The 17,330-nt window shown below is 41.0% G+C and overlaps 2 protein-coding genes across 3 annotated transcripts; both read right to left on the bottom strand.

Moving 5' to 3' along the window:
* Positions 1–2,296: 2,296 nt before the first annotated feature.
* LOC132958180 (protein mono-ADP-ribosyltransferase PARP14-like) lies at positions 2,297–8,716 on the bottom strand. 2 transcript variants are annotated; one of them, XM_061030835.1, is made up of 7 exons: positions 8,468–8,716; positions 7,327–7,472; positions 4,672–6,699; positions 4,335–4,571; positions 3,980–4,204; positions 3,526–3,595; positions 2,297–3,435 (listed from the first exon to the last, which is right to left on the bottom strand). In XM_061030835.1, the coding sequence occupies exons 1-7, from the start codon at positions 8,637–8,639 to the stop codon at positions 2,339–2,341; spliced, it is 3,975 nt and encodes a 1,324-aa protein (XP_060886818.1). In that variant the 5' UTR covers positions 8,640–8,716; the 3' UTR covers positions 2,297–2,338. The 2 variants fall into 2 exon arrangements, with proteins under 2 accessions (XP_060886818.1, XP_060886819.1); XM_061030836.1 differs by lacking the exon at positions 4,672–6,699.
* Positions 8,717–10,129: 1,413 nt separating this feature from the next.
* Positions 10,130–16,105, bottom strand: LOC132958494 (tripartite motif-containing protein 16-like). Its single transcript, XM_061031350.1, has 7 exons — positions 15,871–16,105; positions 12,886–13,296; positions 12,703–12,798; positions 12,059–12,292; positions 11,635–11,797; positions 11,479–11,538; positions 10,130–11,201 (listed from the first exon to the last, which is right to left on the bottom strand). Exons 1-7 carry the CDS (start codon positions 16,102–16,104, stop codon positions 10,624–10,626), a joined length of 1,776 nt encoding a protein of 591 aa, XP_060887333.1. The 5' UTR covers position 16,105; the 3' UTR covers positions 10,130–10,623.
* Between the last annotated feature and the right edge of the window lie 1,225 nt (positions 16,106–17,330).

Below are 17,330 nucleotides of genomic sequence, written 5' to 3'. Positions count from 1 at the left end.
ATAAACAGAATTCCGATTATTGCCATTGTACCAAAATGGTAATTATGATATGTTAGCGAACATTGTCTCTAGATTCATATAGTGAGTCTCAATGGCTAAGTGAGGAAGAAGGTGAGTTGGGTGAACTTTATATTAACACACAGATTTCGTTGCCCCTTAAAAGACCTTGCAGTGGCCGTCATTCCCATGTGGCCTGTCCAAACCGTGCTGGTTGTATAAAACAAACAATCTTGCCTACACTTGATGAAATGTTCATAGTCAACCATAGAAAATGTTTGTCGCACTACGGAGCATAAAACAATGCAAAGGAGACGCGGAACTGTTGAACAGCTGAAATCCTTTATGGAATAAGAATGTTGAAGATGACGTTCCAGTTTTAAAAATAACTGAATTTGGTCTCCTAGGTCAGTGGTTCTCAACTGGTGGGTCGGGACCCAAAAGTGGGTCGCAGAGCAGCTTTTCTGGGGGTCCGAATGGGTGTCTGGAAGATAGAATTGTGTCAAAAAGTACAAGGTCGGTGGTGAGTCCTGAGGCTCGACCAGTTGAGAACCACTGTCCTAGGTTCCCAAAAACACTCACAGAGCGTTGTTGACCCAGGCACCCAAAAGTTAAGACACACCTGAACACACTTCTCCAGGTTTGAACCTGAGCAGCAGTTCCTTCTTGGGCCTAATTCCAGGGAATGAGGTTGTGCAAGAACATGGCATTAGATGGAAGTGCAGACCAGGACTGTGTCTCCTCCTTCCTTTCTGAACATGGCAGTCGAACCATCACGGTCAGAGGATCCTAGCCAACCAACAGTTGAACTCATTTATCAAATAGGGACAATACAAATTAACAGTTTCAATAGAAAGCATGAAACTGATGTGCTGCATAGAGAGTTTATAGATCTTGCTAATTTCCAACTCTCGTCCCTAGTTGGGCCAACCATTGGTGACACCACTGCATAAAGGAGGAAATGAGGGGTGTTATCTAGGTTTATAATTCCCTTATAGATTTTTATTGACCAATGACTGTGTCCCAACTTCTGTGAAACATTAAAAAAATGGTCACATCATTGCCTAAAACAATGACATTTCTCAGTTCCAACAATTTGAAAAGGTAAAAAAAAAAACCCTCCTGCGAGATAGTTTAAAAATCAACTTTATTCCCTTCATCAAATCAAAAATGATCTTATTTGTAGATCTTATTCATTTCCAGGGTTGAAAGCTCCAATACCAAACAACCTGCAAACAGTCATGTACCAAGAAGCGGCTTTAACATACATATCAACTCTGTGACTTCACTTTGACCTCACTAGCATGTGGAAAGCTTTCTTTATGGCGCCCCCTGTTGACCAAAGCATGTAGTGTCAGTGTAAGAATAGAAATCAAACCGTCAAGAGGTGTAAACCAGTTACACCCATAATATAACAAAATACACTACTCAGAAAACTAGTGAGCAATCAATGATTTTATTGTTGAAAACTGATCAAACATTAGCATAAAATACTAAAATAATCAGTGTTGAAAATCAAGTTATGAAATAAACAATCCAACCACCACTAAGGTAATCAAATCCCTCCAGTCAATTATATAAATACATTTAATTTCATACAATAACAATATACAAAGACGGCTTCTTACAGATAATAGCAACTGTTTCACACTTTTTCAGATTGATTATTTCCCTCCACTTTTTTTTTTTACAGTCCATCTCCATCTCCCCCATCCCAAAACGAGTAAAGTCTATTACCTGCTCTTTGCAAAGCATCTCAAGATAAAAATGTGTTAAGAATTGACACTATATAAATAATGATTGACTGATTGATAGTCCCTCTCCCCTTAAAGTTGCACTACATTTCACATTTGTTTTTATTATATCACACAGTCTTATTGCCAGACTGCACATCTCTTCAGCTCTACTGATCCTTTTTAGCCTCTTTAAGCATTAGTGTTTCCATTCCTAGCCAGCAAACTCTTATCCACCCGGTTTCTAACCTCACCATGATGTCTTCATTTAAAAAAAAAAAAAAATGAAAAAAAACCCCACTGTAAGCTACCTGCCCAGCACCAAATACAAGAGACACATGTAGCCTCTTTACACATGCACAAAACTCATGAAAATTTTCTGAAATTTACATGGTGAGTTGAAATTTTATTTTTTTTCGAATTCTTCAGCTCAACTTTTTCCTGCAAGCCTCTCCTTAAAATGTCATTGTGAAGTCGGACGTTGATATCGCGCGAGCAGAGAGCGACAAATGGGATTTTTGTTGTAAAATCTGCTTCATACTCGTTAATGTTCTTCACTCCTTAATGTTCTTCACACTCTTACGAAATAGAATTTGCAAAGCGCCCAATTATTGCAGCTTTAAGGCATATTTTCCTTTGTTGATAACACTATTGGCTGCTCTGTCAATTGCATCCTTCACTGTTTCTGCTCCCTCAGATGCTTCACGTCCAATAACTCCACCAATAACTGCACCTGTTGCAGTCATGCCCAGTGCAGTCACACCAACCAACACCCCCGCAGCAGTCATACCTGCTGCTTCTACTCCTCCTGCAGCTGCTGCAGCTGCACCTCCTACTGCTGGCCTTCTTTTCATGACACTTATAAAAGACTGACAGTTTCGCAGAGCTGTGATAACTAATCCAACCATTGCAGCCACGCCAAACAAAGCACCCATCAACGCTCCCGTTGCAGTGCCAGCCAGTTCTATCAAAAACTTCTCAGACACTCTGCTTTTTGCTTCTTTTCTGATCTCTACGACTGGCATGTCACCCCAAGACTGTCTAATGTGCGCTTCCTCTTTCTGTATTTCTTTCTCTACTTCCTGAAACATCTCATTGACATAGAAGTCTCCGTTGTTTTCCATCACCATCTTATCTATTGTCTTCAGTAGCTCCTCTACCTGAAGCTGGTTGCTCCTGTAGTTATTCTGAACTTTGTTCTTCCAGTATTTATTATCTATGACGTGACACCTTCCACCGCACTTCTTCACCAGATCACTCAGATCTCTATTCTGACTTACAAAGTCCTCGATTTTCACCCCTTTAGGGAGCTGGTCGCCATGTGTAAACACAATGACAGCATATTTAAGAGCATCTTCAGAGAAATATTGGCATATTTTTGTGATCACAGCCTGCTCCTGCTCAGTGAACTTCTCCACTTTCAGCACAATGACAAATGCATGGGGCCCAGGAGCGCACTCTGTGATACACCTCACTATCTCAGGCTTCATATCCTCCTCAGGCCTTCCTGCATCGAAGAAACCTGGAGTGTCGATCAAAGTGAAGCTTCTGCCGTTGACAGATTTGGTTTCTGCTTGACATTGTCTTGTTCCAGAGTTAGGGGTGTGGTTTGTGGTGAACAACTTCTCTCCAAATATGGTGTTCGCCAGGTTGCTCTTTCCAGATCCGGTTTTTCCAAGCAGCACAATCCTTTTCGTAGCAGACTCTGTAAGAAAATACAGTGTTATGTTGAACTGAATGGGTGTCACAGGACAGAATTTTGTCAGATTCTTTGCTGTCATTAATCAGTACCCACCTTGGTCTGGATGCTGAACTTTGCTTTTGGTTTCTTTGAGTTGGAAATCTTCCTGGACAGACTTGAAGACCTGCAGAGAGGCGTTCCATACGGTATTACAATGATTATACTGGTTAATTATGTCAACAATAATCAACAAAAACATTTACATTCAAGTCCAAATCCATTCATTCGCATGACCACATCGTATCTAGACTGACTTTATAAAGTCTGAACACCAAAAATGACATGAAATGTAATTTCTGTAAAATGCATCCAACTAAGATTGTTATGGTTGTTAAAAAATGGACGGTAGTCAAATAAAATATTTTCAATGACCATGTTTGAGTTTTTTCACTATTGTTAGCAATAAATGACAGATTTACTATTATTTACTAAGTCTTTTGCAAAAAGTTGGACTTGAACCCTTTAGAGTTTCACAGCCAGAGTTATGACAACAATTAACTTTAGTTACCTCAGTAACCTTTTCCTCATTCGGGTGGATGACAATCCGGACAGTGAATGGTGTTCTGCTGGCTCGCTCTTGTTCAAAAGCGTAAACCTCTTCCAGTAGAATCCTTGCTACCAAGCTGTCAGGAAATTTCAGAGCGATCCCAGCCCCAAGTACAGGGAGAGCAACAGAAGCAAACCTTCTACTGTCACAAGTAGTAAGGATTTGTTTGATGCCCATTCTCAGAGCCTGAAATTATTAGAATTAAATTATTATTATGAAAGAAATAGAAATCTGCAGAACAACCCATGAGAAAGTGTTCTCACAAACAGACACTAAAAGTTAAGACAAAACGGAACACACTTCTCCATATTTGTACCTGAGCAGCAGTTCCTTCTTGGTCAAAATCCCAGGGAGCGAGGTTGAGGAAGAAGACGGCATTAGATGGAAGTGCAGACAGGCCCTCCAACAGGACTGTGTCACCAGCCAGAGTTTCTTCTCCTCTTTCCCCTCTGAACATCGCAGTCAGCTGAGGCCCAACCATTTTGAACAAAGTGTTTCCTACACGAGTGGTCTGAATATTGGGGCCAACCATTGGGGACACCACTGCATCAACCTAATGAGAGGAGGAAATTATGTGTGTTGGACATTTTTTTCTAGGTTTATAATTCCCTGATATTATTCCAAAGGTTTTAATGTGACTCTCAAATTCTCACCTGCTGTGTCTCTATGGTACCCTGCATGATCTCCACACGGACAAGAGCCCTAGCCTCGTCTTGGACAGAAGCCTCCATTGGAAAACCAATTTCACTTGGTGCACTTTTTCCAGTAGTTACCCCTTGGAGAAGATTGTCACATGTTTCGTGCATTACCCTAACCACCTCCTCTCTGTTATCAATCAGAATGATTTGTCTTAGACTACGCCCTCCTTGACTTCCAAACTCTTTAACAGCCGTTACAATAGCCTGTGAACACACATTAACAGGGACACCGAAATTCCCTGAGCTGATACAAGGCATGGCTATGGACTGGAACTCCATCATTTCTGACAAATTCAGAGCAGAGTGGACAGTTTTTCCCAGCAACACCCTTTCTTTTCCACCGCATTGTCCACCTACTGGTCCAACAGCATGCAGCAATACCTTGCAGTTTAAGTTTCCACCTGTGGTGACCACCACTTCACCTGTGGGTAATTTCCCAAAAGTCTCAACTAAGGAGCTGCTCTCACGCTGAACTTCAGGGCCGCCTGCTTTGCTCAGTGCAGCCGCAACCCCTCCACAGTGGTTCAAATCTTCATTGGCAGCATTCACAAGGGCGTCAGCATCCTGTTTGGTAATGTCACCTTGACACACCAGCACTTGAAGCCCTCCATTAAGGTGGTAAGTCGCAACGGTTGTGTTTACTTCATTCAAGCGCAACGATGACAGATTCTCTGCAACACAATGGGGTTCACCTTTCCAAGGGGGGCTTCGGAAATATCTTGCTGACCCGTTCTCATCAGTAGTGACTCTATCCAAATATAGACATAGCCAGTTACTGACCTCCCTCACTTTGCCAGGTGGACCTTCCAGCACAACCACGGGCCCAGAGAAAGTTGTTAAAAGGTTTATAGTAACCCCTAAAGAGTCTACATTGTGCAGCTGCAGTAGTTCTGGCAAGTCTTGTGCTAGTTCTGGAAACGGCAGATGGATTACGCTTTGCACATTCGAATGGTCCAAAACAAACTGTTTGACAACTTCACTGAGTAATTCAACTTCTTTGGTGTGGCCCAATAAGCACACCTTGTTATCTGAGCCGAACACAGCCTCAGCCCTACATTGCATTTGGTTCATCTCCTTTGTCTTGCACTCAAGCTTTTCCCAAAGCTCGGGTAGCGCAACAGAGCAGTCAGAAATATCAATATTGACTTCCTTGAATATTTCTGTTAGTTTTTTTTCTGTGTCATCCAGTTTATCAGTAGAAAGGGCAAAGAAACATAGTTCTGCATCTCTTAACTCTATTTCCACCTTGTCGCCAACCCCTAAAAACTCAGACAGCAACCCTGGACCACCATAGGTTTCCCTCAGGAAGGCCAAAAAGTGTGGGCTTACATCAGAAACTGTCCTCTCTAATACCAATGTCCCAATATTTGAGATCAAATCTCCAGCCTTGACAATTTCCTCCATGGTTCCCTCCAAAACTATCTGACCTTCATCTCCTTGGGTGACCTTCACTTCTGGATATTCTTGTCCCAAGCTGTTCTCAATCTCTTTCCAGAGGAGGGCGAGTTTGGCCTTACCGAGCTGTATAACGCTGGTTTGTTTCTCACCAACACTTGACTTTTCTTCTAAATCCATCAACATGGCACTCACCTGCGATCGCTTCCCAACAACAACAGCCATCCCACCCTTGCTGTAAACATTTACCTCATCTGTGGTCTGAGGGGAGCTGCAGGACAGAAGCAAAGCTCTAACTCTGACAGGTTCAACCTCGTAGTGAAACATGTAGTCATCAAAGACTCTGTCTACTTCAGCTCTCCAGTTTTTTACACCACCATCAACACCAGGCTGAGCTAAACTCATGACTAACACCCTACCCTCCTCTGGGTAAAGCTGGGCTGAGCAGGAAACAGAGGTGAGTTCTTTCTCTAGTTCTTTCCAAGCTTGTGGGTGTTCCTTTAGGTAATGCAGGAGGTACATATTAAGTTGTAATTCGTAGTCTTCACCACTTGATGGAGGAGTTGAGGCAGGATTGACCAGTGGGCTCTGTGTATAGAGATACATCCATTTAACAACAGGGTTGCTGTTTTTTTTATTTTTTTATTTAAATGTGTTAGTATTTAAAATGTTAGGACAAAGCATTTTTACAGTGTTGGTGATACAGTATGCAGCCTCATTAGTGGTGTACAAGTCATGTGATCTTTAAAGGCAAATAATTATTTTCATTTCTGAATGAAATATAAATTATGCACTAGCATTCAAGGCTTGATCCAAAAGGAAACTTGACGGAGGTTAAAGGTCATGATGGCCAGATGCCTTTTGGATCAAGCCGCGATGACTGAGAACCATGGGCGGTTCTAGGCAGGGGCCAACAGGGGCCAGTGCCCCTGTAACACTGAGCTTGGTCCCCCCCTGTGGCCACCCCTCCAAAAGGAAGAGCCCCCCTAATAACACATACTGAAACAAATATGAACCATGGTATTTTATATTGTGGTATTTAACATATTATTTGGCATAATATATATATATTTTTCAAAGCGATCATCTTTGTCTATTTTTCAGCTGGGTTTAATGTTCCCCTCTGACAAAATGACTGGCCCCAGTTTGGCCCCCTCAGTAAAAGTGGTCTAGAGCCGCCACTGCTGAGAACCTACACAGACATTATAGACTGACCTGTACCGGAGCTGTTGAATCCCGGGGTTGGGCTGACGTTTTGACAGTAGAGGCGTGAGGTTCGAGGCTGCCTCGGACAGTGATCACTACTTCACCATCTTTAAGCTCAACGACGTGCTCAGATCTCTGCAGGACTGCCTGCTGATCTGAAATGGAAAAGATAGTTTAAAAAATATATATTATTTTGATATTTGACATTTATTATGACACTTTCTTCATCTCTTTCTCTGTCACAAACACTGCCCATTAGCTAACTGTTCGAAAAATAAAAACGGCAGTAACATGTCCAGCAGCAGTGTAAAGATATTTAAGATGACGTCATCTGGTGTTATTTTTATTTTTTTTGATTCTCTCTTTATTGAATGGTTTTTTAAATTAAAACAGAAACAGGCAATGGGAAAAAAAACAAGGAAAAACTCTAAACATAAATTATTCAGAGGCTATTTGTTCCCAAGCCTGTCTGCAAGTTCCCACTCCCCCCCCCCCCCCCCCCCCCAACCCAACCATTTTCCCAGTTTCGTACATACATATATCCACACAAACCTATACATACATACATATCAATCAATAATAATTGATTAATAAAAATAATAAATAAAATAAAAAACAACAACAAAAATGAAGAATACAATTCATGCATCCATGTTGTCCTAAAATATTCTCATGTTGTCAGAAATAGACTAGGGACTGACAAGCCCCTTATTGGTGCCATAGGTAACAGGACCACATGCAAAATATTCACAAATATTTAAAAGGGTTGGTCTGATGTAAACCTCCTCGTGACATGATATGTTGTCAATGTGATCTGGTTTTATGAAAAAAAAATGACAATGTTATTCTTTTGCACCTCTTGCCATATTTCGTTGATATAATATCCTAATAATATTTTATTTATTTCGTGAGGTAGACTATTTTTTTCACTCAAAAAGTCAATTTCTGACAGAAGTGATTTAAGTTTCGTTTTCTCAGGAAAGTGAAACTTATGTAATGTTGATGTTTACACATTTCCTACTGAGTCAGGGAGATCATTGCCTGTTGAGGTTTTGTCAAAACATTAACATTTATAACCAAACTTTATTATATAGGCGAAAGATGTGAATAAAAACACATGTTTAGTAACTGCGTGTTATTATTGGCCTACCTTTCTGATTTCTGAAAGCAACGCTGTAGATTGTGTCAGTCTCTCGCCTCAGTGGTCCACAGTCCCCCCCGCCTGATCTGCGGCGAACACGGAAATGCGTTTCTATCCTCTTCTTGTCGAGCAGGTGGCTCTGGCACTCAAAGAAAACGGGATATCGGTAAATATCAGCCATAGTTCGGCTCGTTCGCCAAGCAAAACATGGGGCGTCCGACCTTAGAGACAGTGTGTTCAATGTGTCTGAAACTGTAGGTGGAGCAGCGCCCCCTAGTGCCCGAAAGGAGGGACGTCCAAGTTTACTACCTGGGCTGTTTACAGTGAAAGCAGTAAACAATAAACTAGGCCACTCCAAGAATTGAAGACATTAGGCCTACTCCCTAATCAAGATTTTTTTTTTGTTTTTTTTTAGATTTTGGTATTATCTCATCTTTTCTTTTTTTTGGGGGGGGGGGGGTATTCCATAAACTCTTAATATCTGTCTGTGTAAAAATAAAAACAGTAGACAATTTGCAAAAGGAACAAAAGGTTGTCCTTTATGGCTACTGTATTTCCGTCTGACCTTAAGTGAAAGGAGACAGTTGGCTGAGCATCGAGCACAGAAACCATCATGGCACGTTATTTTTTTAATAACACCAAATAGAAAATACGTTTTGGACTTTATTGTCCCTTTTCATTCCTTTTCACAGACTGATTGATGGTATTAAGTATGTGGTACAACTAAAGTTAAAGACTATTTTGACAGAGGATACTCTACACCAGGGGTGTCCAAAGTGCGGCCCGAGGGCCAAAAATACAGCGAGCAAAAACACACACTGATTAATTATTTCTGATTTATGATGCATCTGTTCTTTAATGAGCGGAAAAACAAAAAATTCAAGGTTTGTAATGTGATAAAATATTCCTAATTTTACTGCAACTCCACAACCAGCGTCAATAAAGAGAAGATGACGTGATGAAAAATTAAACTCTCACCCCCAGGACTTATAAGAATAATGCTGTAAATAATTTGGCTTGTAAAGGGTTAACTCCCAAACACAGGCTGTAGTCGGTAACCAATCTTCCAAACAGCATTGCAGTGATGCATCACAGCGTACTGACACGAGGCTGAAGAATCAGAAGGTTTTGGCCCGAGGCCTTGATTAAGATTGGCACATTATTTTTCTTTTTCATGTTAACAAGGGCTGAACAATATCCCTAAAATAGAAAATGTTCAGTAACATGTATGTTGTTGTTGTTGTTCTTTAAATCTACAGCTTTTACTATTTTCCACATTTTGACTATGAAAAAAAAGATGTGCAAAGTTTTTGCAAACAAGTGGACTGTTGTTTAACCATTTAATGACCTGAGCTAAATGCAGAAAGCTTTTCCAAAACAATGAACCACGTTACAGGCTCTGAGGAAAAAAACAAATAAAGTAGAACGAAGAAATCTAAATATTTGATTTCCTTTTATTAAAGGGTTTCTTTAGCGAGCCTTTTGATTCTGATCTACAAAGCCTGACTATTTTTTCAACTATATTTTAAAAAACAAAACCTGTGGCCCGCAAGAAAAAAAAAGTTTGGACACCACTGCTCTACACAGACTGTTTCCACTCGTCTGCCTTGAAGTGCTTTACCCAGAGACCAATGAAAAACTGAAGGAAAAGAAATGGGCTGTGGATGCAAGTGAATTTAATAGTTTATTTTTGCTCAACAAATGGATTACTGTTCGTGTTACTTGATACAACAACAAGTCAGAAAGAAACACAAAGCTGGAATATTCTGATCTTCCTCAGTTAGATTCAAGACACTACTTTTCAAACATTGGAAAACCACACAGTTGTTTTTTTTTACAACACAGAAGAATGAACTGTTTAATTATTTCAACATGGGGAAAGACAACAGCCACTGAAAGGAACAAAGAAACTCTTTTAGAAAACAAATGTAATGTGAGCACTTAGCTCGTAAAAAAAGCCGTCTTTTTGGTATTTATTTTCCCGTGCTCCACGTTTTGTTGATTTGACGGCTGGACTGTGACATTGTATTTTTAGTTGCCGAAATGATGAATCTGACAAAGCAGCGTTTGAGCTTCCAACCCTAAACATGATGTCACAGGAAATAGCCAGCATGTGAACATGGTTTACGACAGCCTGATCAACAGCGGTGCCAAAATGAAGCGTGTCACCATATCTTCATCAGTTGTGCATAATAAGCTGTGCCTGGCTGAGACCTGTCATCCTTGAACCCGATGCAAGGGTAGAGAGGTTCAGAGAAGGTGGTTTCTTCTTTGTGGAGCAAAGTCATCGACGTGCCAGAAACGCAATAAAAGGACAGAATACCTTCTAGACAATCCAGGTACACTCCGATCGTGGAGTATCGAGAGCCTGACACGTTCCTGCTTACATTGTTGTGCTTGAAGTAACAATCACTTCGGTGACACTCTAAACTCCACGACCGGTTGTCTTTACCAAACTCAGATTTAAATGTTGGCGTTGGGCTGTTGTCTTTGTAAGACACCGCCACACACCAAGCGTTACCATTAAAACTGACCTCCCAATAACATCGATCTGTCAAACCCTCTCTGCACCACATCTGCTCTGTACCTGTGATCCTCTTTGTTATAATGTTGTTGTAACTGTTATAACCTGGATTATAAGACTTCAGTGTCTCCTGTGTTTTACACGTTGCCTGCAGGTTTTCTTGTGAAAGGGACATGTTGGGGGAGACCGACTTCTCATCCAGCTTTAGAGGACAGCAATCTGACGAGAGAAAAGAGGGAGAAAATATTTACATTAACCTTTTTTTATAGATATTTTTTGGGCCTTTTGCCTTTATTAGATAGGACAGCTGAAGGGCCGAGATCGGATTCAAACCCACGGCAGCTGCGACGAGGACTACAGCCTCTGTACATGGGGCCGGGACATAACTGCTAGGTTATTCAGAGCCCCAACATGATTTGACGTTTCAAATCTTAGTTTTTCATGATGGTCCAATTTTTTCATGGAATTCCACAGAAATATCAAAAATGATACTCACAGCGTAAAAACTCTTCTCTGGTCTTTGGCTCAGGTTGCTTCAAAACATTTACAGTAGACACTAACAACAGAAAGGAAAATAACATGAATACCACACGACTTGAATTACACCTGATAACTCTGTATTTTTACATATTTCTGTTCCTCTTTGACTTACCTTTGGCAGAGATGCTGGTCCACGTGTCCTTCAGCAGGTCGTCCAGGTCCACCTTCAGCTTAGACATGCAGTCCGTCACAGTTCTGAATGTACGTTTGGAGCGGACAGGAAAAGAGTTTGCCAAGTCTGGAGATTCACAGGAGGCCGACAGCGACTGGAACGTCTGAAGTGGATTTTATAAGAGTTCAGAGTATAAAACATCTAAAGGGAATACTTTCAATGTTTAGTGTGGATGTCCAATCTGGGTCAAAAGCTGGGTTCTCCTCCTCACCAAACTGTTCAATGCCTACATTTACCAGCATGCATTGTGCTCAAGCAGAAACAGAGTCAGCTGCAGCCTTACCATGACTTTACTGGACTTTGATAATAATATAAAGTTACCAAAGCTAAACAGTCTATCGCTGTAGCAAACATCAGTTAGTACCTGGATAAAGTGGATGTGGTCGTCGATATGGGTCACCTGTTCCAGTTCCGTGTCCCTCTTCCTCAGCTTGATGATTTCCTCCTCCAGCTGCAGCTGCAGCCCTTCAGCCTGAGCCACCGCTGTCTTCTCCTGAGCTAAGATCTGCTGCTTGGCCAAAGTGCAGCTTTTCTTAAAGGACGAGATCAGCTCGCCGAAGATCTCGTCGCTGCTCATCACAGCAGTCTGGCTACATTTCTGTTCCAGGACAAAGACAAAGTTTTGTTTTCAGTTTCAGGCTTTTCTGGGTAGCAACGTTTTTGACCTAAGACCTTAAAGAGACAGCGGCTGAAATGAACCGCTTCAGGCAGAGGCTAAAATGAGGTATTTTACTGACACCAGTATCGGATGAATAAGACGTTTTTGAGCTGCACATCTCACAACGCTACTCAATAGGTGTCCAACACGGCCATAATGAATGGTGGAAGTGAGTATATTAGATCTCCTTTAACTTTATGTCTGCTGTACAGTTTTTTTTGTGTGGATTTCAATGAAGAACTGCACTTTGTTCATTCAAACCCTCCTAACGTTGAACAGTCCTAACAGGACTTTGAACTGCGTCTCAAGGGCCTTTCAGATAAGATGTGTTGTATGTGCGCTTTCCAAACCTTGAAATCCTTCAGAGCTTCAAGCAGCGCTGTCAGCTCCTTCTCTCGCTCCTTTCGTCTCTCCTGGACTTTCTTTTGGTTCACAGTCAGCTGTTTCTGTAGGGATTTGTTGAGAACAGATATTAAGATGAATCACATCTGATTACAGAGTCGTCGTGTTTCTGTTTTGTTTTTTGTTTCTACCTGTTGCTGATCTCTCTCTGCAGCAACCGACACGGTTTTATGGCTCTTGTGCTCGTCTATAACACACAGATAGCAGATACACTTCCTGTCAGTCTGGCAGTAGACCTCCATCAGCTTGCTGTGCTTCGTACACATCTTGTCCTGCAGAGGGACTGAGCAAGAGACCAGCTGGTGCGTCTTCAATGCTGGAACACTGTAGTGAGGCTGGAGGTGAGCTGGGCAGTAAGACACCACACACGTCAGGCACGACATGGTGGCTTTGTTGGGATTGGCCCCACAGCAGAAGTCACAGGGGACGTCTGCCGGGCTGGAACAGGCCTCAGCAGCAGCGGCCTCCACAGCAGTAGCAGCTGACTCAGGACCAGAGGGAGAGGCCTGCTGGGGGCTTGTTCTTTTTAACATCTCCACAACCTAAGGGGGATAAAATACGTACAGTCAAAACATGGGCCAATAAAGACTTGCTATAATATGATGTTTAAAAAAATGTGTCATGGCCACACGGTGTTACAATTTAAATAAGGTAATATCAGTAGAGGGCGTGCCAAACTGAATATCAGCACGAGTCAGGGGCGCCGCCAGGAACTCCAGGCCCCATGAAAAGATATCACATTGGGCCCCTACCACGGCCCAAACTTACCCGGAAAATTTCTATGACCGCGCCTCCATCACACAAATGACCCATAAAAACTTTGAACACATATGCTTTGTTTTACACCCTGAAAATGGAAGATAAATAACCACTGTAATATTTCCTCATTACATTTGAAGCATTTCCAGCAGCCTTAATTTACTTAGGCTATTAACTTGCTATAGTTAATGTTGTAAAGGCTTTTATTGTCTAAAGTGATCTTATTGGTTAGCTTATTGAATTAAAAATTCTACTGGCATTAATGATAAATTGTAAACAAACAATAAATGTGAATTCGATTCTACCACACTTGTCAGCATGACTTTAAAATGAGGCTGTAATAGTTCTTCTCAGACTTCACTTTAATTCTTCTTACACTGCATTATCATTTGTCTCACCTGACGTTAAAAAAATATTGTTTTTTGGGCAGAAGTAGACGGGTTTTGATGCTAGCGCGATAACATTGACATCATATGAATCGACAGTTTACAATGAATGTCGCTTGATGGGAAAGACGCTAAATATTGCTCCAAAGTGGACCGCGATGTAATATAGGGTCGTATGAAATCGTATCTATGAAGGGGATTCATGTGATGAATTTATGCATGAAACACAAATATGATCCAAATGATATTCTTGACTGAATTTCTCTAACAACAGGTTTAATCTGCAGCCTGCCACATCTCTCACTCTTGCCTCGACTGACTGCCGACAGATCAATCCAGCCGAGAGGTGCAGGGAGGACAAAACCATTCTGCGCATTTTTATTTCAGGCCCATGAAGGGCCCCCCTCCCCACTGGGGCCCTGGGTAGTCAGTCCCACTTTTCCCCCCACTACAACGCCCTTCACGACAAAGATAATCAGAGTACAAAGTAACTCCCGATCTTGTCATTCACTGCACATAATATCTTAATTGCCCTCTATAGTTAACTTCACCATTTTTATTTTAGGCCTACTACCACCTATTTTTATTTATCTCATCTATTCTCTTTACATTTTTATGACCTTCTTCTACTGTCTTTATGCTGCTGCAACGTCCGAATTTATAATTATGATGATAAAGTATTATCCTATCTTTTATTGGGTTCTGAAGCTGATGGTGGTCGCCATATTGGAAACTAACTTTCGGTCAACATGGAAATAGGCAAAGAGCGTATAGCCTCTTGGCTAACAGCTAAAATGCACCTGCCAGTAAGTCATATCAGCCCCCAATTATGTCTTAATATAATCAAAACACATTAGTTAAAAAGAAATTCACGTCCCCTGAAGTCTGTGCTGATAAAGACATGGGCCCTTTCCGAATAGTCACAGTTCAGTAGTCAGTACTTTTAAGTATGCAGTTTCAGTATACTGAACTCTCGTGGTCATTCAGTAGGCATTTTTTGGGTCCACCTCAGTATACTGAACATTTCAGTATGGATACTAACTTCCGGGTTTCATGCAGAATGGATCGGATGCGTGCTTTCAGGAAATTAATTGTATTTTACCACCCACAATGCTGTGCGAAATTAAACGTAAATCATCACGTCACGTCCGCCTCCAAATCAAAAACAAACGAGCGTGGATTAATGTAATCTTAATTTAGAGTCCCGACTGAAATCGCTACTTTTAATTAACAACAGAAAATATAACAAATGTCTTCATTATTATAAAACCTTTCCCCCTCTATTTAAATAATGATTTCACTATTTAAATACGTCTTCATCGGTTCATTTTACTTTATATTCTGTATATTACTGTCTTTCATTTGTACTTTCCTTTATGTACTGTATGTTATTTAGTTATTTAATCTGTCTTTTACTTGATTTACATTGTGATATTGTTTTTTGTTTACCTGACTGTATATGCGCATTACTCCTATTGAATAAAGCTAAACAAAAAAATAAAAAAATAAATAAAAAAGAAATGGGTGAATGTGGCCGGTTCGGGAAACGTAAATGACATCACTTCCTTACTGAATGAATCAGAAGAAGTAGGAACAAATATCTGCCTACTGAATAGTAGATACTAAACGGTATACAGCACGGACAGATTGAGTAGGTACTTAAAATGGGTGTGCAGGGCTTTTGCATTAGGGCCTCAAGTGGGCACTCAAGGAACTGCAGTGTTGACTTCATTTTTCAACACCCCAGCTCGCCACTTTGTCCAATCAAACAACTTCTTCTGCTCCAAAAGAGGTAATCCTGAAGTTAATAACGAATTTCATGTATCCCGAAAGGATAAAGAGTTTGACAGAAGTACAAAATAATAATAAAAAAAAGTGACACCAAAGTATTAGAAAGGGCAAAGCAGACTACTTCGATAGCTTTTTATCATAATTTGAAAGATGTCAGCACTCCATGAGCAGTTTAATTACCTCAGCCAGCATGTTGTTCCTCCTCAGAACAGGCCTAGGATTGAAGATCTCCCGGCACTGAGGACAGCTGCAGTTTCCCTTCTCATTCTGGTCCCAGAAACCCTCAATACAACCTTTGCAAAAACTATGTCCACAGGGAATTGTTACCGGGTCCTTTAGTGGGTCCAGACATACCGAACAGCAGAAATGATTTGGGTCTAACTCCGCACCACGTTCCTGTTCACGTTCAGCCATTTCAGACATGTGATGGAAATCACTGGTAAGTTTCGTTTTCATCGGAGAGGCTTGAAAAGGGAGGGGGGGCTGAGTATGGCCCTTTATCAAACCAACCCCTACACCCTCCCCCTCCGTTAGAAGTCACACCCTCAGCTGAGTGAAGTCCCCTTCATCAAGGTGTAGGGTAGAAATACAGCGGCAAGCTTTGAGGACAAACTTCCCTCTCTCAGGTGGAAACAGGAACTGTGTGTTACCATGGTTACTCAGCAGTATCTTGCGGGAACGGCTTCTTTTTTTTTTTGTAGCTAATGCATTCTGTAAAAATATTTATGTAGCCTAGATTATTCTTCCACTTTAGTTATATTAGTGTAGACTTATAACAAAACTATTAGATTGAGCCGACATTGTTTATTGTAATTTATAATTTAAGTTAATTTATTGTAATTTTTAGATCAGGGTGTCCTAAATTAATGCAAAGACAAGGAGACTATTGTTGAACATTTTTTTATTGTTGAATTGAGATTTCACAAAGACATCAAAAGTAGAAAAATAAAGAATAAATATTAACAGCGAAAAGTTGTCTGCAACATGATTTAATATTATTTTGTTTTTGCAAGACTCCCTGTAAATATAAAACACTTTACAATAAATAAACATATATTTGATCCTCAGTACACATTTGAAGTTGTTAACGTCTGTATGATGATATTAAATGTCTATCTTAATTGGAGCAGTGTTTATAGACACTTTATAGACAGGTTGCTTCATCCATGACGACCGGACACAATAGTTGTTGCACGTGATCTGAAAGTCGGCACACTCGCTGGTGGAGGGTTTTATAACCCACTACCACTCCCCGCTAGTTGTTTTGGGATGGACTTAATATGGCGGACCCTCCGCGAGGACGCGCAAACGGAGGGGTAGTGGGTAGGGTGTAGGGTGTAGGGTGTAGTGGCCGGTTTGAAAAGGGGCCTATGTTTAACTGGGCGCGTCTTCCGCAGCCCACCTGTGAGGCATTCAATGTAAGTGATCTAATGATGGGAATTCCGGGATTTTTCAGTAGCAGTGTAAAGAGTAGGCCTACAAGAATATTTTATCCCAGTTAAAGTACAGTTACTTACAGATTACATTTTTTTTAAGTAGATGCAAAATGACTGTATGGCCATGTTCCCCATTCTCACTTGAATTTATTCATTCATTTCAGTAATGTCCACCACTGATCATGTATGGCTGTATCCCACTTT

Source organism: Labrus mixtus, chromosome 23 (assembly GCF_963584025.1).
Source record: "Labrus mixtus chromosome 23, fLabMix1.1, whole genome shotgun sequence".
Lineage (NCBI taxonomy): Eukaryota > Metazoa > Chordata > Actinopteri > Labriformes > Labridae > Labrus > Labrus mixtus.
The sequence above is the reverse complement of the archived record's forward strand: the minus strand, read 5'-3'. Positions and strand labels throughout refer to the sequence as shown.